Source organism: Theropithecus gelada, chromosome 9, assembly GCF_003255815.1.
Source record: "Theropithecus gelada isolate Dixy chromosome 9, Tgel_1.0, whole genome shotgun sequence".
NCBI lineage: Eukaryota > Metazoa > Chordata > Mammalia > Primates > Cercopithecidae > Theropithecus > Theropithecus gelada.
The window spans coordinates 32,675,124-32,696,848 of NC_037677.1; the positions used below are offsets into that span (position 1 = coordinate 32,675,124).

General features: G+C 43.6%; 1 protein-coding gene across 1 annotated transcript in view; it reads left to right on the plus strand.

Moving 5' to 3' along the window:
* CUBN (cubilin) overlaps positions 1 to 21,725 on the plus strand; it is a 308,780-nt gene that overhangs the window by 108,153 nt on the left and 178,902 nt on the right. The window contains exon 28 of the mRNA XM_025396458.1: positions 6,871 to 7,021. Coding sequence (XP_025252243.1) covers positions 6,871 to 7,021 — 151 coding nt within the window. The remainder of the gene's footprint in view (positions 1 to 6,870; positions 7,022 to 21,725) is intronic.

Here is a 21,725-nt window from a genome sequence, read left to right on the forward strand (position 1 = left end):
CTCCTGTGCCTATCTCAGGGAGCATGCTATAAGTGGCCATGCACCTTATGGAGGGGACTTAGCCTCCTGAGGGCCATCTTGGAGTCAGCTGGGATTAACCATGCTCTGCTTATCAGCCTTCCTCTATATTTGCCTCATTTATCCACCATGATTTGATTTTGCATTTGCCCCCTTGGGCATGACTTGTCCCAATGGGAGCCCTGTATCTCCTCTGTGATTCTTATTATTTCTTTATTTATTTTTTGAGACAGAGTCTTGCTCTGTTTCCCAGGCTGTAGTGCAGGGTGCGATCTTGGCACCGAGTGATGCAAGCTCCACCTCCTGGGGTTCAAGCGATTCTCCTGCCTCAGCCTTCCAAGTATCTGGGACTACAGGTGTACACCACCATACCCGGCTAATTTTTTGTATTTTTAGTAGAGACAGGGTTTCGCCATGTTGCCCAGGCTGGTCTTAAACTCCTGGCCTCAAGTGATCACCAGCTTTGGCCTCTCTAAGGGCTGGGATTACAGGCGTGAGCCACCACGCCTAGCCTCTGTGATTCTTGTTTTACAATTTCTACTGTTGTTGCAGAAACATTTCAAAGCCCTTCAAATTTAAAGTAACCTAAACTTGGATAAAGTTCCAAGTTTTTCCAGGAGATGTGAGTGTAAACTTCAGTATCAACATTTTTAACGATCGCCCTATTGAGGCCTCTCCGTAGATCCTGCTGTGGTGGTTGTTTGGGGTGGGGAACGTCCTAGCAGATGCCCTGAGAATTCCCTAGGTCCCATCCTTCTGGAGCTCCAGTGATTCAGCAGTGGGAACTACAGGGCTGGGTAGGACCCAGAGGGGAGGGGAGGCTGCAACAGGAAGAAATGCTTCTCACTTTTAGCACGAGAGCCACTTTGCTTGCCAATGGACTCTATCCACCTCACCATGGCAGCCTTAACAGCCTCTGGTTTTCTAACTCCTTTGCTGCTGTCCCCTGCATGATCTGTCCTCTTGCAGTCCCCGCCACACACAGAGCATACTTATCTCCAACCCACACATGATGATTCGCCTTGGTTTCTGCATGGCTGTCCGGGATGCCTTGGTCTCCACAATGCCCAAGTTGTCATGGCAACACACTGCAAGGAATGGCCTCCACCTCCTCACTGAATTCATCACTTCCCCATCTGCCCTGCCAGTGATGATTTCTGTGAACTATTTTACATGAGTCAGCTCCTGTTCTCTAATCCCCAACATCTTTCTTTTCTCATAGCTATTTTGGGGTGGTTTCTCTGGAAAAAATGTTGATTCCCTTTGCCTCTGACAAAGTGTTAGAGTAACATTTTGAGCACATTCCACATGCCAGGCCTCATAGCAAACCTATTACACGGTTTATCTCATTTGCTGTTGGCAACAATATTATGAGATAAGTATCATTATGGTGCCAAATTTATAGATAAAGACATTGTAGGTTGAAGAAGTTCAATAATTTTCACAAAATTGTGTTCTCTAAATTTTAGAACTGGACTATGAACACAGAGCCTGGCTCTGGCCACATTGACATTAATCTAGTACATTCTACAATAAAATGACTTTCCTGCTTGTGATTGAAATATAATATTCTATTAGTGACACTGACTTCAAAATGCCATTCTATAAAATCATTGAGTATAGTTCTCAAAAATTTAACGATCATCTTTTCATTGACTAGAATGTTTATTCTGTAGAAAGAATAGGGGATTCTCTACTACATCTAAAATTTCTCCTCACAGCAGATGAATTATTTCAATTACATATTAAGCTCTAAAGAATAGAGATTTTTTGGAATTTGCAAAGATTTATAATTGGAAATGGGCCAAGTTATTCTCCAGAAGTTTCTCCATGCTTTAACGATATCATCCTAAAGAAACTCTTGAGTTGCTTTTTCTACATGGACTATATTTAATTCTTAAAATTGATCTATAAAAAATAATTTTCTTCCAGAAAACCTTCCAGGAAATAAAAGAAACAATATTTACAAACAGTATGAATTAGATGTCAATCTAAAACAGAAAAGCTGAGTTTTAATTGTCACTCACTGAGATTCTAAAATGAGTTTGGGGCTGGGCATGGTGGCTCACACTTGTAATTCCAGCTCTTTGGGAAGCCGAGGTGTGCAGATTGCTTGAGCCCAGGATTTCGAGGCCAGCCTGGGCAACATGGCGAAACTCCGTCTCTACAAAAAATAAAAAATAGCTGGGCGTGGTAGTGCATGGCTGTAGTGTCAGCCACCAGAAGGCTTAGGCAGGAGGATGGCTTGTGCCTGGGAGGGTGAGGCTACAGTGAACCTTATTGCACCACTGCACTCCAGCCTGTGCAACAGAGCAAGATCCTGTCTCAGACAAACAAACAGAAAAATAGTTAAGAAAAAAATTAATCTCTACATCCCAAGCTCATATATATAATTAATTAAAATTTTAATTTATTACAGTTTTAAATTTGTAGCCATAAAACAATTTAGCAAGCAAGGCACTTAAAAGGCATATTTTTGTTCTTGGAGATCCTGCAATTCATAAAGTTGACTTCTACTGAAGGGACAGGTGGAGTGGAATGTGTGGGTCTCTGCTCACTTAGAACTTGACTTGCAGTGACTCCTAAGTACCCTCAATCTTACAAAAAAATTGGATCTCTATCAGTGATTGACCACACTTGGTGTCTTCAGTTTTATATCCTACCCTTTGTTATGGGTCCTTCCTATTTAGAAGTCCATGGATCATTTCCTATTGCAACTGGAGTCTGAATTCACTAATGGTATTGTAAACTACGTGCCAAATTATCAAACCCGCACAAAGGAAGTAGATAGAAACTGGTTAAGTGTGGCTCAGGCAAGAGATTTCCTTCCTCTCTGAGTGTGTCAAGAGGAGTTGAGATATTTTGGGGTAGGGTGGGGGTGGGGGGACCTAAGCCACGAAAATCCTAAATGAATAATCTCCTTAAGAGAATAACAAAAGATTTCACCCAGGAAGGTTTTGTAATACACACATCTCCACATCTGAAGATACATTTAATGGCCAATTTGAAAATGTAAGCATTATTTTAGTAATTTAGAAAAATACCCGTAAACATAGTACAGAAATTAGATCTGCATATTCAAGGTGAGAATCACAATCTTTCTTAGGTTTTACTAGTTTCCTTTCTGTAACTCAGAACTTCAAGTATTGCTCACTCTGAGTAGATCTTTAGGCTCTCTAAAAGCAGGGCCACTCCAGCGTGCTTGTCAGTAGTTGCAATGAGTCACAGCTGGAACGTCCTGTGGTTAACATTCTGCTCTGAAAACAGAATCAGAATCCGTGAGACGGGTTTCCATGGTAACCTGTATTTGTATACTTTGAAAAATGCCTGTTCCTTTTTGTGTGGTTTTGGGTGGTCAATTTGTGCGAGAATGAATTGTGGAGGTGACATTACCCATGTGTGTGAATATAAACAAAAAACCTGATTTTATTAACTACAAACTTTAAAAAATGAGTTATGAGGTTTTTTTTTCCTCTTCGAGACATTGTTCTACACATTTATTTATTACTTGATTGGGCATTATATTTAAGCATTTTCATAAATGTCTATTTGATGTTTATTTTAATGCATAATTTTCTCCCCTTCAAAGGCAAAAATAAAAGAATTGTCATTCATCAGTGTTGCCCCCCAAGCCTACTGCCTAACCCCTCCACCCCCACCCAGTGCTTTTACAATGTGTTATAAAAGACCACTGAACAGCTGAGATTCAGGGGTCTCCTTCAATGCATAATCCCATCCGGAAGGAAGGAAGAAAAGACAATCCCTCTAAGTCACGTGAAAATGCCACGTCTCTTAACCTTGCAGAGCTGAGAGGCAAAAATGCTATGTTGTTCATGACCTTGTGCAGAATTGAAATATGATTCCTCAACATGTTGCGAGCTAGTATTCCGTAAGACCCATCGAGCTTAAGGCGATTGTAGTTATGGAGAAATCTTATGTTTTGTTGGATAAGGGTTATGATGGCTTAGCTTGGCTCGGAGGCCTGACAAAAATGAAATAATTTATGCTGCGGTCACTAAATTACAATCCAAAGGTTAAGATTTTGGGGGTGGAAGACGGTAGAGCATTGGCTTGCTAATTACTTCACTACTTGGGAGCAGTATGTTTGTTTCTGTGCTAATTAGTTTAGAACTGGACTTCATGCCCTAGAATTAAGAAAAACTCTAAAGCTGAGATGAATCTCCTGCAGGGAAGCAGGGATTTAGAAGCACAGACTGCAAGATTGGCCTCTTGCCCTCCCGTTTCTCCGGCTGCATGAGAGGGTGGGACTGAGCACTAAGGTGAAAAGCTTCTGTTCCGTTTCGTTTTCCTCTTCTTTTTATGTTGCTTTATTCTTCTCTCATTCTCCCCTCTTCATTGTAGGGGAGCTTTCTGATAAATGTGTAGAATATTAGAAACTTGATAATAAATATACACATTCAAAGCAGCGTATGAAAAACAGAAAAAAAAAGGGAAGCTACAGCAATAAACCTGAAAAATAAAACTTATCTTTATTCATTTGCTTAAAATGCTTAGGTTTAGTACTTCGGGGTGTATCACATAATGGACTTCTGAGCTTGTCTTTTTAAAAATCTCTGCCGACTTCCCTGAAACCTCACAAGCACGTATGATGAGCAGCCGATTTGAGAACTCAACGAGACAGGTCAAGGTCTAAAAATCTGCAATTTATCCTGACCTTGAACAAGGCCCTTGCCTGGTTCTCCCTTCTACTGAGTGGCACAAAGGATCCAAATCCTTTATGCTCTAAGAGGAGCCTGTTGAAATTGAGGATTGTATGGTATTACTACCTATCTAACTATACAGAGTGCAAGTAATCATGCAGATTGGGTCCTAGTAAAATAGATACAGCTGGTGGGGGAATCACTGGGTTCATTCATTGGAGATGCATGGGGAAGCTGCCTTTATCAAAGGCCTGCTCTGGGCAGTGAGGGGAAGGCCAGAGGTGGTCTGTGCTTTAAGGCAACTCACAATCGGTAGGGGAGGTAAGACACACAAGCCCATAACAAGAATGCCTGGGGATGTGACCATTTCCACAAAAGAAGCACAGATGAAAAGCTAAGGACTTTCAAAGGCAGACTAATTTATGCCTGACTGCAGGGATTAGGGGCGGCTCCATGGAGGTGCTTTGTAACATTTGGTGGTAAAGTTCTCCACACTCAAATCAATATGTTTCAAACAATATTTCATGTCATAACATTTTGTTCAATGAAAATAATTTATCAGTCTGGAATTTATTGAATCCAGATTATACATTTATGCACGGATATGTGCAAACACACAGACATTCACATATACTCTTAAGTAGATGTACTCTCCAAGGGAATCCTCAAGGAAATCCATGAGTCCATTGCCAGGTATTTTCTGTTTCACTGGCACGGGCAGCTTATCCCAAGGGTAACTGGAACAAAGTGTTTAAAGGGAACATGAAAGCGATTGGGTGAAAATGTAATGGCCTGAGTCCCAAGGAAGCCAGTCTTGTTGGATTGCCATTACCTTTCTCAAATGAAGAGATATAGTAGAGAGGTTTTCAATTTTTATTTTTCAGTTTGGAGATATACAGCTGATAAAATCATTAAATGAGGTAGGTTAAGGGGACACAACCTTGCACCCTCCATTTCTCCTTGAGGATGTATAAATACCTCAATGGAAAATTGGGCAAAGACATCAGTAAACAATTTCCAAGAGAAGAAATCTAAATGCCCCTAAACATGAAAAAAAAAAAAAAAAATCCTTCAATGTCAAAGTAATCAAAATAACACAAATTAGTACAATTACCAAAGAGCAATTTTTCACTACCAGTACTAGTTTAAAATGTGATCGTCATCACAATTGACAAAGCTCTGCTGAAAGAAACACCTCTGTTAACTGCTCGTGGGAGGATAAGTTGGTATAAACTTTCTGGTAAGAAATTTAATAACATTTTATAAAGAGCCATATGATTATACTGTTTGTTATTCCCTTTCTAGGAATCTTTTAAAAGAAACATTTAAAGTATCAAACAGCTATTTATATCAGCAAAAGATTGGAAATATCTTATATGAAACAACAATAGAATTATAATATAAATACATTATATTTGTGACATTTTATGCCGAGGTTTACACAGACAATTTATGATATATTCAATGAAAAACAAGAAACACAATTAAGTACGTAGCTCAAATGTATAAACACATATATACACCTGCACAAATAGGTATATTACACATATATACAAATGAAAAAAGTATCAAGAGAAATTTTTGGATTTAATGAAATATTAACAGTGTTTGTCTTTAGTCGAATCAATGTTTGTATTTTCCTTTTTCATACATTTCTAAAATGTTTGATTATTTTACAGGTAGCATTTATTTTAAAAATTATATCTTGAGGGGATGGCTACCCCATTTTCTATGACATGATTATTACACATTGTATTACTGTGTCAAAGTATCTCATGTACCCTATAAATATATACACCTACTATGTACCCATAAACATTTTAAAATATTTTAAAATTATATCTTACAATTATAATAGCTGCTATTCATTGAGCCCCGCTATGTGTTGTTAATATGTGAATGCCTACTATTTCCCTATTCTGAGCCTGAATTATACTTTGGACTTGATATGTTGACATAAAACCAAAAGTTACTAGTTGGGTTTCCAAATTTATTGGGCTTAGGAAGCAGATCCATCTCTAAAACCCTCTCTATGCAATTTTCAATTTTTAATTCTTACGTTGAGTTCTGTGTACTCGACCCACCTCAGCAGATTTATCTCAGGAACAGCTTTTGCTACTTGGGTAGACTTGGCTTTTTCCATCCAACAAACCATGTGTTTTTACATGGGGAAGTTTCTCTTCTATTTCAGCTCTATGATGGACCACGGCGGATGGGACGCTACTGTGGAGTAGACCTGCCCCCTCCAGGGAGTACTACAAGCTCCAAGCTTCAAGTACTGCTCCTTACAGATGGGGTTGGCCGCCATGAGAAAGGATTTCAGATGCAGTGGTTTGTTTATGGTAAGCCGGGTGCTGATCTCAGTTGTATTTGCAGTTGCTATTTGACCAATAATTTTTTCTTTCTTAGTTCCAAACTTAGAAACAATACCATGAACAAATAATGGAACCCAGATAGTAATCTCATGCAAGAGTTTAAGAAATATACTTAGACACTGATGGAACTTGGAGAGTTAAGTCTGTTAGGATTAAGAGAGGAAGTGACATCAAAGTGGAAAGAATTTGGTTAATTGTATTAATTGTAGGTGTAGTAATAAATTACCTTAGATAAAGAAAGAAGCAGAATGAAGTTTCTAGGGATGAAGAGTTGAACCTGGGTATAGCAAGTTAACTGCAAGGTGGGGTGGGAGTATCTCAGGTGCAATGGAATAGAAGGAGATTTAAGGCTTACCTTGACGTTAAGCAGAGAAGGGATAGGGATAGATGAGAAAGAATGAAAGTCAGTCAGACAGGGATGGGGAAAAGGAAGGGGCAGGGTTGGCCTGAGAGGAGGAGGATTTGAGCTGAGATGCACAAAGCCAGGGGCATGTGTTGTACTTGTCAAACAGGAAGGGGCATATCTGGATCCCACCTACAAATTGGTGGTTCAGGAAGCAGATAGGGATCATCATTCCTCTGAAGATGGAAGGTCTCCTTTAACAAGAGGTCTGAAATTACTACAAATCTCAGGTGGGCCAATCTGCAAGTGGAGAGCCCCAGAGCAGTGGTTCCCAAAATGTGGTCCCTAGAGAGAGCATCAGTGTTACCTGGAACTTGTTAAAATTCAAATTCTTGGGCCCCATCCTAGGCCTACAGAATCACAAACTCTGAAGTGGGTCCCAATAATCTGTGTCTTAACTGGTCTCCCTGGTGATTAAAGTTTGGAAACTACTGACAGGTGAAGCCAGCTGAGCTTCTGGGTGGGGTGGAGACTTGGAGAACTTTTCTGTCTAGCTAAAAGTTTGTAAATGCACCAATCAGCTCTCTGTGTCTAGCTAAAGGTTTGTAAATGCACCAATCAGCACTCTGTAAAAACACACCAATCAGTGCTCTGTGTCTAGCTGTTTGTAAATGCACCAATCAGCACTCTATAAAAACAGACCAATTAGTGCTCTATAAAATGGACCAATCAGTGCTCTCTGTCTAGCTAAATGTTTGTAAATGCACCAATCAGCACTCTATAAAAACAGACCAATTAGTGCTCTATAAAATGGACCAATCAGTGCTCTGTAAAATGGACCAATCAGCAGGACATGGGTGGGGCCTAACAAGGGAATAAAAGCTGGTCACCGGAGCCAGCAGGGGCAACCCGCTTGGGTCCCCTTCTACGCTGTGGAAGCTTTGTTCTTTTGCTCTTCACAATAAATCTTGCTGCTGCTCACTCTTTGGGTCCGCACTACCTTTGTGAGCTGTAACACTCACTGCGAAGGTCTGTGACTTCACTCCTGAAGTCAGTGAGACCTCAAACCCACCGGAATGAAGAAACTGTGGACACATCTGAACATCCGAACAAACTAACTCTGGACACACCATCTTTAAGAACTGTAACACTCACCGTGAGGGTTCGCGACTTCATTCTTGAAGTCAGCGAGACCAAGAACCCACTGGAAGGAATAAATTCCGGACACATTTTGGCGACCCAGATGGGACAATCACCAAGCGGTGAGTACCATCGGACCCCTTTCGCTTGCTAGTCTGTCCTATTTTTCCTTAGAATTTGGGGGCTAAATACCAGGCACCTGTCAGTCAGTTAAAAGTAACTAGCACGGCCGCTGGACTAAAGACATGGGTGTCAGACTTTCTGGGAAAGGGCTCTAAACAACCCCTAACTCTTCAGAGTTGGGAGCTTTGGTTGGCCTGGAACCAGCTTCCACTTTTTCTGTACTTCTGGGCTGAGCTGAGGGTTGACAGAGAGGAAAGCCATTCAGCTCCAGGGTCCCAACAAGTTGGTTGACCCTGTGGCCATGAGTGGAACTCGCAAAGTCATGTCACCCAAGCAAGACTTGTCCATCTATCCTATCTATCCTGACCCTTGCCTCCTGGGTCCTAATGCCTGTCAGACAAACTTCCTCTCGTTGCACTTCTCCAAGGCTAGTCCCGCTTCTAAAAACCACTCCCTGTCTCTTGTGCTTTTCTAGTTTCTCCTGTAAGAATGGTTCCTAGTATAAACTCCAGGACTCTGTTACCTTCTTTAGGCACCAGTCAGAAAGACATAATTTTTGCTGAAAGCCCCATTGTAGTGGGGACTATCTGGAATTTTAGGATCCCTCCTCAGACAAGCAGGCCTAACAAAAGCTATTGCTGAAGCTAGGATATGGGGAGCCTCAGAAATTGTATCCTTCCTATTCATATAAGTGAGGACAAAAGGCATCACTCTTCCAACTCTGGAAATCCCTTCCCTCCCTCAGGGTATGGCCCTCCACTTCATTTTTAGGGCATAACATCTTTATAGGACACGGGTAAGGTCCCAGTACTAACAGGAGAATGTTAGGACTCTAACAGGTTTTCGAGAATGTGTCAGTAAGGGCCACTAAACCTGATTTTTCACAGTCCTCCTTCTGGTCTAGGAGGACAGGCAAGGGTGCAGGTTTTTGAGAATGCATCAGTGAGGGCCACTAAATCCGACCTTCCTCAGTCCTCCTTGTGGTCTAGGAGGAAAATTAGTGTTTCTGCTGCTGTGTCAGTGAGTGCAACTATTCTAATCAGCAGGGTCCAGGGACCATTGTAGGTTCTTGGGCAGGGAGAAAAACAAACCAAACCAAAACCGCGGGTGGTTTTGTCTTTCAGATGGGAAACAGTCAGGCATCAACAGGCTCACCCTTGAAATGCATCCTAAGCCATTGGGACCAATTTGACCTGCAAACCCTGAGAAAGAGGCAGCTCATTTTTTTTCTGCACTATGGCCTGGCCCCAGTATTCCCCCTCTGATGGGGAAAAATGGCCACCTGAAGGAAGTATACATTACAATACTATCCTGCAGCTTGACCTTTTCTGTAAGAGAGAAGGCAAACGGAGTGAAATACCTAATGTCCAAGCTTTCTTTTCATTGAAGGAGAATACACAACTATGCAAAACTTGCAATTTACATTCCACAGGAGGACCTTTCAGCTTACCCCCATATCCTAGCCTCCCTATTGCTCCCCTTCCTATTAATGATAAGCCTCCTCTAATCTCCCCTGCCCAGAAGGAAATAAGCAAAGACATCTCCAAGGGACCACAAAATCCCCCAGGCTATCAGTTATGTCCCCTTCAAGCTGTAGGGGGAGGGGAATTTGGCCCAACCCGGGTACATGTCCCCTTCTCCCTCTCTGATTTAAAGCAGATCAAGGCAGACCTGGGGAAGTTTTCAGATGATCCTGATAGGTACATAGATGTCCTAGAGGATCTAGGGCAAACCTTTGATCTCACTTGGAGAGACATCATGCTATTGTCAGATCAAACCCTGGCCTTTAATGAAAAGAATGCGGCTTTAGCTGCAGCCTGAGAGTTTGGAGATACCTGGTATCTTAGTCAAGTAAATGATAGAATGTCAGCCAAAGAAAGGGACAAATTCCCTAGTGGTCAACAAGCCATCTCCAGTATGGATCACCACTGGGACCTCGACTCAGATCATGGGGACTGGAGTCGTCAACATCTGCTAACCTGTGTTCTAGAAGGACTAAGGAGAATTAGGAAAAATACATGAATTATTCAATGATGTCCACCATAAGTCAGGGAAAGGAAGAAAATCCTTCTGCCTTCCTCAAGCAGCTACGGGAGGCCTTAAGAAAATATACTTCCCTGTCACCTGACTCACTCAAGGGTCAACTGATCCTAAAAGATAAGTTTATTACCCAATCAGCTGCAGATATCAGGAGAAAGCTCCAAAAATGAGCCCTCGGCCCTGAACAAAATCTGGAGGCATTGTTAAACTGGTAACCTCGGTGTTCTATAATAGGGACCAAGAGGAACAGGCCCAAAAGGAAAAGTGAGATCAGAGAAAGGCCGCAGCCTTAGTCATGGCCCTCAGACAAACAAACCTTGGTGATTCAGAAAGGACAAAAATGGAGCAGACCAATCACCTGGGAGGGCTTGTTATCAAGGTGCTTTACAAGGACACTTTAAAAAAGATTGTCCGGCCGGGCGCGGTGGCTCAAGCCTGTAATCCCAGCACTTTGGGAGGCCGAGACGGGCGGATCACGAGGTCAGGAGATCGAGACCATCCTGGCTAACACGGTGAAACCCCGTCTCTACTAAAAAATACAAAAAAACTAGCCGGGCGAAGTGGCGGGCGCCTGTGGTCCCAGCTACTCGGGAGGCTGAGGCAGGAGAATGGCGTGAACCCGGGAGGCGGAGCTTGCAGTGAGCTGAGATCCGGCCACCGCACTCCAGCCTGGGCGACAGAGCCAGACTCAGTCTCAAAAAAAAAAAAAAAAAAAAAAAAAAGATTGTCCAACAAGAAACAAGCTGCCCCCTTGTCCATATCCATGATGCCAAGGTAATCACTGGAAGGTGCACTGCTCCAGAGTGCAATGGTTCTCTGGGCCAGAAGCCCCCAATCAGATGATCGAACAACAGGACTGAGGGTGCCCGGGGCAAGCACCTGCTCATGTCATCACCCTCACTGAGCCCCGAGTACATTTAACCATTGAGGGCCAGGAAATTGACTTCCTCCTGGACACTGGCATGGCCTTCTCAGTGTTAATTTCCTGTCCTGGACGACTGTCCTCAAGGTCCGTTACCATCCAAGGAATCCTGGGACAGCCTGTAACCAGGTATTTCTCCCACCTCTTCAGTTGTAATTGGGAGACTTTGCTCTTTTCACGTGCCTTTCTTGTTATGCCTGAAAGTCCCACACCCTTATTAGGGAAGGATATATTAGCCAAAACTGGAGCTATTATCTACATGAATATGGGGAATAAGTTACCCATTTGTTGTTCCCTACTCAAGGAGGGAATCAACCCTGAAGTCTGGGCATTGGAAGGACAATTTGGAAGAGCAAAAAATGCCCACCCAGTCCAAAATCAGGCTAAGAGACCCACCACTTTTCCTTATCAAAGGCAATATCCCTTAAGGCCTGAAGCTCAAAAAGGATTATAGGATATTGTTAAACATTTAAAAGCTCAAGGCTTAGTAAGGAAATGCAGCAGTCCCTGCAACACCCCAATTCTAGGAGTACAAAACCAAACGGTCAGTGGAGACTAGTGCAAGATCTTAGACTCATCAATGAGGCAGTAATTCCTCTATATCCAGTTGTATCCAACCCCTATACCCTGCTCTCTCAAATACCCGAGGAAGCAGAATGGTTCACAGTTCTGGACCTCAAGGATGCCTTCTTCTGTATTCCCTTTTACTCTGACTCCCAGTTTCTCTTTGCTTTTGAGGATCCCACAGACTACATGTCCCAACTTACATGGATGGTCTTGCCTCAAGGGTTTAGGGATAGCCCTCATCTGTTTGGTCAGGCACTGGCCCAAGATCTAGGCCACTTCTCAAGTCCAGGCACTCTGGTCCTTCAGTATGTGGATGATTTACTTTTGGCTACCAGTTTGGAAGCCTCATGCCAGCAGGCTACTCTAGGTTTCTTGAACTTTCTAGCTAATCAAGGGTACAAGGCGTCTAGGTCAAAGGCCCAGCTTTGCCTACAGCAGGTCAAATATCCAGGCCTAATCTTAGCCAGAGGGACCAAGGCCTTCAGCAAGGAACGAATACGGCCTATACTGGCTTATCCTTGCCCTAAGACATTAAAACAGTTGTGGGGGTTCCTTGGAATCACCGGCTTTTGCTGACTGTGGATCCCCAGGTACAGCAAGATAGCCAGGCCCCTCTATACTCTAATCAAGGCTACCCAGAGGGCAAATACTCATTCTAGTAGAGTGGGAACCAGGGGCAGAAACAGCCTTCAAAACCTTAAAGCAGGCCCTAGTACAAGCTCCAGCTTTAAGCCTTTACACAGGACAAAACTTTTCTTTATACGTCACAGAGAGAGCAGGGATAGCTCTTGGGGTTCTTACTCAGATTCATGGGACAACCCCACAACCAGTGGCATACCTAAGTGAGGAAACTGATGTAGTAGCAAAAGGTTGGTCCCACTGTTTACAGGTAGTTGTGGCGGTGGCCGTCTTAGTGTCAGAGGCTATCAGAATAATACAAGGAAAGGATATCACTGTCTGGACTACTCATGATGTAAATGGCAAAGTTGGTGCCAAAGGAAGTTTATGGCTATCAGACAACTGCCTACCTAGATACCAGGCACTACTCCTTGAGGGACCGGTGCTTCAGATATGTACATCCATGGCCCTCAACCCTGCCACTTTTCTCCCAGAGTATGGGGAACCAATTGAGCATGACTGCCACCAAATTATAGTCCAGACTTACGCTGCCCAAGATGATGTCTTAGAAGTCCCCTTAGCTAATCCTGACCTTAACCTATGTACTGATGAAAGTTCATTTGTGGAAAATGGGATACGAAGGGCAGGTTATGCCATAGTTAGTGATGTAACCATGCTTGAAAGTAAGCCTCTTCCCCCAGGGAACTAGTGGCACTTACTCAAGCCTTAGAACTGGGAAAGAGAAAAAGAATAAATATGTATACAGATAGCAAGTATGCTTATCTAATCCTACATGCCCATGCTGCAATATGGAAAGAAAGGGAGTTCCTAACCCCTGGGGGAACCCCCGTTAAATACGACAAGGAAATCATGGAGTTATTGCACTCAGTGCAAAAACCCAAGGAGGTGGCAGTCTTACACTGCCAAAGCCATCAAAAAGGGGAAGGAGAGGGGAGAACAGCAGTATAAGTGGCTGGCAGAGGCAGGGAAAGACCAGCAGAAAGGAAAAAGAGAGAGACAGAGGAAGAGACAGACAAAGAGGGAGTCAGAGAGAAAGTCAGAGAAAGAAAGAGAAGGAGATAGAGAGAAAGAGAAGGAGATAGAGAGGAAGAGACAGACAGAAAGTCAAAGAGAGAGAGAGAGGAAGAGAAAGATAGGAAGTCAAAAGAAGGAGACAGAGAGGAAGAGACAAAGAAAGTCAGAGAGAGACAGAGAGAGGAAGAGACAGACAGAAAGTCAAAGAGAGGAGGAAAGAGAGGAAGACACAAAGGAGTCAAAGAGAGAAAGAGATAGAAGTAGTAAAGAAAAAAACAGTGTACTATGTTCCTTTAAAAGTCAGGATACATTTAAAACCTGTAATTGATAATTGAAGGTCTTCTCTGTAACCCTATAACACTCCAATACTATCTTGTTGTCAGTGTAAACAAGGGCAGAGCCGAAAACACTGAGGCCACTGACAACTGGTAGCCTTCCTATCAAAAATCCTTAACTCAGCAGGTTTCCTAACAGGGGATCTAAATCTTAATTACCATACAAAAGTCCAACCAGACATAGGAGGAACTCCCTTCAGCACAGGAGGATAGATGGTTCCTCCCAGGTGTTTAAGGAAAAAGACACAGTGGGTGTTCAGGAAACTCTTATAGAAGCAGAGTTAGGAAAATTGCCTAATAATTGGTCTGCTCAAACATGGGAGTTGTTTGCACTCAGCCAAATCTTAAAGTACTTACAGAATCAGGAAGGAGTCATCTATACCAATTCTAAGTTAATATGGATGGAATGAGGTTTTATTAATAGCAAAGAAAAATTAAAATCCCAAGCTTACAAAGGTTTTCTACTAAAGTTTGCTAAAAGTTAACAGTGTAACAAGCATTATCCTACTCCCACACACTCTCAAAGGATTTCTCAGACAGTTTGCAAGAAATAACAAAATCTATCCAATAAGGATAGTAACTACAATCCCAAATAGACTGTGGCAGCAGTCACTCTCCAAAACTGCCGAGGCCTAGACCATCCTCACTGCCGAGAAAGGGGGACTTTGCACCTTCTTAGGGAAAGAGTGTTGCTCTTACACTAACCAGTCCGGGATAGTACGAGATGCCACCCAACGTTTACAGGAAAAGGCTTCTGATATCAGACAATGCCTTTCAAACTCTTACATCAACCTCTGGAGTTGGGTAACATGACTTCTCCCTTTTCTAGGTCCTGTGGCCGCCATCTTGCTATTACTTGCCTTCAGGCTCTGTATTTTTAACCTCCTTGTCAAATTTATTTCCTCTAGAATCAAGGCCATCAAGCTACAGATAGTCTTACAAATGGAACCCCAAATGAGCTCAACTAACAACTTCTACTGAGGACCCCTGGACCAACCCACTGGCCCTTTCACTGGTATAAAGAGTTCCCCTCTGGAGGACACTACAACTGCAGGGCCCCTTCGTTGCCCCTATCCAGCAGGAAGTAGCTAGAGCAGTCATTGCCCAATTCCCAGCGGCAGTTGGGGTGTCCTTTTTAGAGGGGGGATTGAGAGGTGAAGTCGACTGAGCTTCTGGGTCAGATGGGGACTTGGGGAACTTTTCTGTCTAGCTAAAGGTTTGTAAATGCACCAATCAGCACTCTGTGTCTAGCTAAAGGTTTGTAAATACACCAATCAGCACTCTGTAAAAACACACCAATCAGCACTCTGTGTCTTAACTAAAGGTTTGTAAACGCACCAATCAGCACTCTGTAAAATGAACCAATCAGCACTCTGTAAAATGGACCACTCAGTAGGACATGGGCGGGGCCAAATAAGGGAATAAAAGCTGGCCACCCGAGCCAGCAGCGGCAACCCGCTTAAGTCCCCTTCCACTCTGTGGAAGCTTTTTGCTTCTGCTCTTCACAATAAATCTTGCTGCTGCTCACTCTTTGGGTCCACACTACCTTTATGAGCTGTAACAGTCACTGTGAAGGTCTGTGGCTTCACTCCTGAAGTCAGCGAGACCACGAACCCACCAGGAGGAACAAACAACTCCGCACCATCTTTAAGAGCTGTAACACTCACTGTGAAGGTCTGTGACTTCACTCCTAAAGTCAGCAAGACCATGAACCCATTGGAAGGAAGAAACTGTGGACACATCTGAACATCTGAACAAACAAACTCCGGATGCACCAGCTTTAAGAACTGTAACACTCACCGCAAGGGTCCGTGGCTTCATTCTTGAAGTCAGCAAGACCAAGAACCCACCAGAAGGAATAAATTCTGGACACACTACTGTCTTACAGTGATCTATCCCTGGAATGTGTAGTCCTTGTGGGTCTCATAGCAGTAGTTCTCAACCATGATGCTAGAGCTCATTGGTGTATTTCAATCAACTGGAAAGAAAAGTGGAGTTGCAAGATTATACCAGGAATCAAGCATAGACATCTAAGCTGTGGCCCTACTGTCAAAATCAGGGCTGAGCTCTAGCTGAGCACACATGAATGTGTGCAGTGGTTGACTCTTAAGGTTGTTCACATTCTGGTGCACTCATTATGTGAATGTCAGAGCTACATATAACTGAATAGCCCTATTATACACTTAGGAGAGCTGGGTGTTCTGAGATTATAAACTGGGCTCTGAATGCATTTCTGTTAAAATATGTGTGGGGCTTTCAGTATTTAAAAATAGTCAGTGGTCATCCACAGAGCTACTTGCAGCTTGAAACGTACATTATGAATTCCCAAAGTAAATGAGTTGTGATAATTAATCTTGTAGAAGTCCTGGACCTTCCTCTTCATCAGGTGAGTAGATATTTATTTATTTATTTATTTATTTATTTATTTATTGAGATAGGATCTCACTCTGTCATCCAAACTGGAGTGCAGTGGTCTGATCATAGCTCACTGGAGACTTGAGCTCTGAGGCTTAAGTGATTCTCTCACCTCAGCCTCTTGAGTAGCTGGGACTATAGGTGTGTACCACCGCACCTGGCATTTTTTTAAATTTTTAGTAGAGTTGAGGTCTTGCTATGTTGCCCAGGCTGATCTTGAACTTCTGAGCTCAAGCAATCCTCCTGCCTTGGCCTCCCAAAGTGCTGGGATTACAGGCGTGAGCCACTGCATCTGGCCCAAGTGGGTGAATTCAACCTAAGTCAACTCATTGATCCATTAAATGCAGGGATTTGATTGATTCATCTCTATAATACAGATCATCTGTAGTATTACATGATTCTAACTAGAGACAGTGTGAAAAGAGACAGAAAGGACAGGAGAATCTTGGGAAATGGCCCAGATTTTCAAGGGCTGGGACATTCTCCAGAGCATACATGCTTCCCAGATGCTCCTGTGCACATGAACCCTGGGGATGTTGTTGGATAGAGGATGGCAAGGCCCATGAATCTGCATTTCTAATGAGCTCCCAGGTAATGCTGCTGGTGCTGCTCTGTGGACCACTCTGAGGAACAAGGTGAGAGCAAGTGTTGAGACTGGAGGAATGAGATCGTAGAAAGACAGTATCCCTAGGGACTGGAGAAACCTTCTGAGATGTTGAAAGGGCACCTTGTACTGTTTGTTTTAATGACAGTAGGATAATGGCAAGATCTAAAGCAGAGAGAACTTTCCCCCAGGGACAGAAGTGTAGAAGGTAAGAAATGCTAACCAGGAAGCCTGGGCTCAGGGTGCTGGAGTGTGTTCTCAGCCCTAGATGCACCATTGGAATGGTCTGGGAGTTTTAAAAAGTGCCCATGCCTGGGTTCCAGTCTCCAGAGATAGGATTCAATTGGCCTGCCATGGGGCCCTGACTATTGCTAATTTCTAAATGCTCCTTAAGTGATTCATCCATACAGTCAGGATGGAGAGTTTGCGGGGGCAGTGATTTTGCTGATTACTTTCTCCTAGGTGGCTACTTCCTGTCCCCTCCAGACTGTTCTAGCCTTACTAACCCAAGGCCACTCTAAGGAGCTTGATTGAATGGTCATTGCAGGCTGCGCTCAGATTACTGTATCAATGGGCTCTTCCGGCCAACATGCTAAATCTTCTGGTGAAAGCTCTGAGTTTTATGTTGGGAACATTTTTTTCCACCAGTTCTACTTGGAATCTGTCTTCCTTTGGGAAAGTCAAAGGCACCCTCTGTCTATTCTCCTTTCCTGTTTACTATTTCAAAACTTTCTCCCAGTTGCTGGAAACTCGGAGCCAGAATTATGCAACAAAGTGTTGCCAGTTAAATGTTTTTTTAACTCTGTTTTGCTCCCAATATGTAAATTATACTTGGGAAGAACTTTCTGGAAAGGAATTTTTAGTCATTTAGATCTACGCAAAATTGATTATAATATTCTATAGGTATGCAATACCATGGTACACAGAGTTTAATACTCTGCATCTGAAGTAAGTCTTTAGTTTGAGATAACCTGAGAAGGGGAGCCCACAGAGAGGGCGAGCTCTTCCGTCGGAGAGGTCCCACCATTTTTGATCCATTGGAGGTGAATACAAGAGGTAAATTGTGAGGTATCGTTCACGCATTTGTTCATTCCGCAGACACTAAGGATGGTACTGAGCTGAGATGGGGAACGCAGAGTGACTCAGACCAGCAGGCTTGGTTCCTACTCTCACAGAGCTAGGCTAGGTGGGAGAAGCTGACATCACACAAAAACACATTTAAATAAATAGAAAATCAAAACCGTGAGTAGTGCCAAGTGGGCACACACAGGGCATCTGTCCTGGGCCTGGCAGGAGGTCAGGGATGATCTCCATGCAAATGAGACCTCTGAACCAAAACCTAAAAAATAAGCAGGAGTTAACTAGGCAAGCAGGAGAAGGAAGACCCTGTGACAGGAGGGAGCAGGAAGAGCCCGAGGGACCTGAGAAGTCAAGAGGCTGGAACTGAGTCCAAGAGGAACAGCGCTGCCAAGGCGCTGCAGAGCTAAGCATATAATGTGGCTAAGCACACATACACACACACACACACACACACACACACACACACACACACAGGCAGGGATTCTGCAGCCATGGGGCCAAAATAAATTTAAAAATTACTCTCAATGCTCAAGGTACACACACACCATACACACATACACACACGGGCAGGGACTCTGCAGCCATGGGGCTAAAAAAATATAACAATTTCAATGCTCAAGAGACACACCACACACACACACACAAACGGGCAGGGACTCAACAGCCATGGGGCTAAATAAATGTAAAAATTACTCTCAGTGCTCAAGACACACACACAGCTCTCACACACACACACATTTGGGCAGGGACTCAGCAGCTATGGAGCTAAATAAATGTAAACATTACTTTCAATGCTCAAGTGTAATTGTATTTTTTTTTTTTTGAGATAAGATGTCATTCTGTTTCCCAGGCTAGAGTGCAGTGATGCGATCTCAGCTCACTGCAGCCTCAACTTTTTGTGATCAGGTGATCCTCCCTCCTCATCCTCTTGAGTAGCTGGGACTATAGGGGTATACCACTATACCCAGTTAACTTGTATTTTTTGTAGAGATAGGCTGTCTCTGTTTTCCAGGCTGGTCTCAAACTCCTGGGCTCAAGCAGTTTGCCCGCCTCGGCTTCCCAAAATGCTGGGATTACAGGCATGAGCCACTGAGCTGGTGATAATATTCTTAAATGCATTTGTGTGAGTGTGTGTAACATGTCAGAAGGAAAAGAATTAGGCTTCTCTCAGCACTGCCCCGCAAGGGCTGTTCTCAGAATCAGGTGGAGGGCTCAGGACAGCCCCCCTGACGCTGGCCCTGGAGTTGCTCTTCCTGCCCTGGCCAGGTCAAGTGGCTTTAAACTCCTACCCTCTATTCCTCAGAATCCTATCACCTTGCAGGCCCTTCCCCCCACCGCAGGCTCCCCTCTGACTCTTTTCTAAGCTGTGCAGTACGATCTCCAGACACCAGGCAGAGAATTCAAACTCGGCAGTGACATTGTCTCCTGAGCACTGCTTCTGAGGAAGAGTTCCTACACACTGCATTCATTTCCCCAATTCATGCATAAGTGCATTTACAAAATATGCTGCTTTGTGAATGACACAAACCTTCTATTGGCTTTAAGAAAACGGATCTACAACCAGGCTTTATTTGTGGGCTCTTTCTGAACGTGGCCCTGTAGACATGAGACGAAGTAACATTGCAGGGCCTTTTATGCGGGTCCTCAAAGAGGGCCCCACCCTGGAAATAAAGAAATGGCCACAGTCGCCCTGTCTCTCTAATCAGTTCATGGTATTCAGCTTTGACAGCATTGTCCAGAGGCTGAATTCAGCCTTGGGGGCCTCCGTCTGGGTTGCCGGGGGAGGGCGTGGGGGGTAGGGGTGGGGAATACAGAAGTTTCCGCAGGCTGTGTGAAAAGCAGCCTCCCAGCCAGCTGCACAGACCCCCTCGCCTCTTCTGATCGTTGCTCCCAGAGGCCTTCTTTCACTTAGTGATGGAATCCAGCATACAAACAAGGTCAAGGAGCTTTGTGAGCGAGAGAGTGACATTTGCAAAGGGAGCGAACCCTTCAGCTGGGAGCTCGCGGGGGCAGGACTAAGGGGCATGTGATCAGGAGGTGATGTCACTCAGGATTTCCACAAAGGAAAACGTGGCCTTTTCTTTGGGAAGATAGATGACATCAGCCTCTCAAATGGGGGCTGGGTCCATTTTATCTTCCTTTTAGCTATTAATGAGATTTCTGAAGCCTTGAGAAGTTTCAGAAATTAGTTTGAAGAGAACATTTTAAAAACCATGTCAAGATCTTTTATGACTGGCTCGGTTTGGATGTAAGCCAGTGCCTTCTTGACTACCTGTGGGCATGAAGCACTGTACCAAAGGGCTTTTTAAAAACATCCTTAGAGCACTGGCAGAAAACTGCCATGAGGTCAGCAGTGTTTCTCTTAAAGTTAGACCTTCGTTCCAGGTATCTTCTTTCAAATGGTCTTTCATTAGTCTTGGTTTATCACTGGTCTTTCACGGGAATTCCTTCTCATTCAAAAATTTTATTCCTTTTGTGGCTTAGAGTACATGTAGTAGGATTTCTGGGAGGTTCACCCTTTGAAGACAAAGGTTTTATCTTTTGTAATTCTGTTATTCACTTGTCTTGTGTAAGAATGCCTTAGGGTGTGAGGGTGGGTAAGCTGGGCTATAGGAGAAGATCGAGGCCCAGCCTATAATGAACAGGCAGCTACAACTGTGAATCATGTTAATTACATGATTATTTACATGTCAATTACACATAACCTCTGCAAGCAGATATTTTTTGAGAACAAGTTTTTCATTCATTCAGCCAACCAGCCAGCACATATTTTGGGCTTGGTGTCTGAATATAGACAGTATTAATTTGCTTGGGCTGTCATAACAAAAATGCCACAGACTGGGAGGTTCAAGCAACAGAAGTGTGCTGTCTCACAGTTCTGGAGGCTGGAAGTCCAAAGTCAAGGTGTCAGCAGGGTTGTTTTCTCCTGAGGCCTCTCTCCTTGGCTTGTGGATGCTGCCTTTTCCCTGTGTCCTCACATGGTGTTTTCTCTCTGTGTGTTCATCCTGATAGCTCTGTATGTCCAAATTTGCTCCTTACAAAGACACCAGTCAGATTGGATTAGAGTCCATTCAGCTCCATTTTAACTTAATCACCTCTTTTTAAAGGCCCTATCTCCAAAGGCAGTCACATTCTGAGGTCTGGGAGTTAGAACTTCAATGTATGAATTTCGGCAGAGATACAATTCAGCCCATAACAGAAAGGAAGCAGATCACATTCTTGACTTTGGGGAGTTAGTCATCGGGTAGGCAGGGCAGGCAAACCAAGTGTAGAAATATATACATAATCCAGGATGCCGTGGGAACGCAGAAAAAATAGCTAGGTCAGCCTGTGGGATTTCAAAGGACCCTCCAGGCAGCTTTGACATTTGAACTGAGTTTTAAAGAATGGGCAAGAATTGATCAGACAAATATCTGGGAGAGGAAAGTATTTCTAAGTAGAAGCAGCAA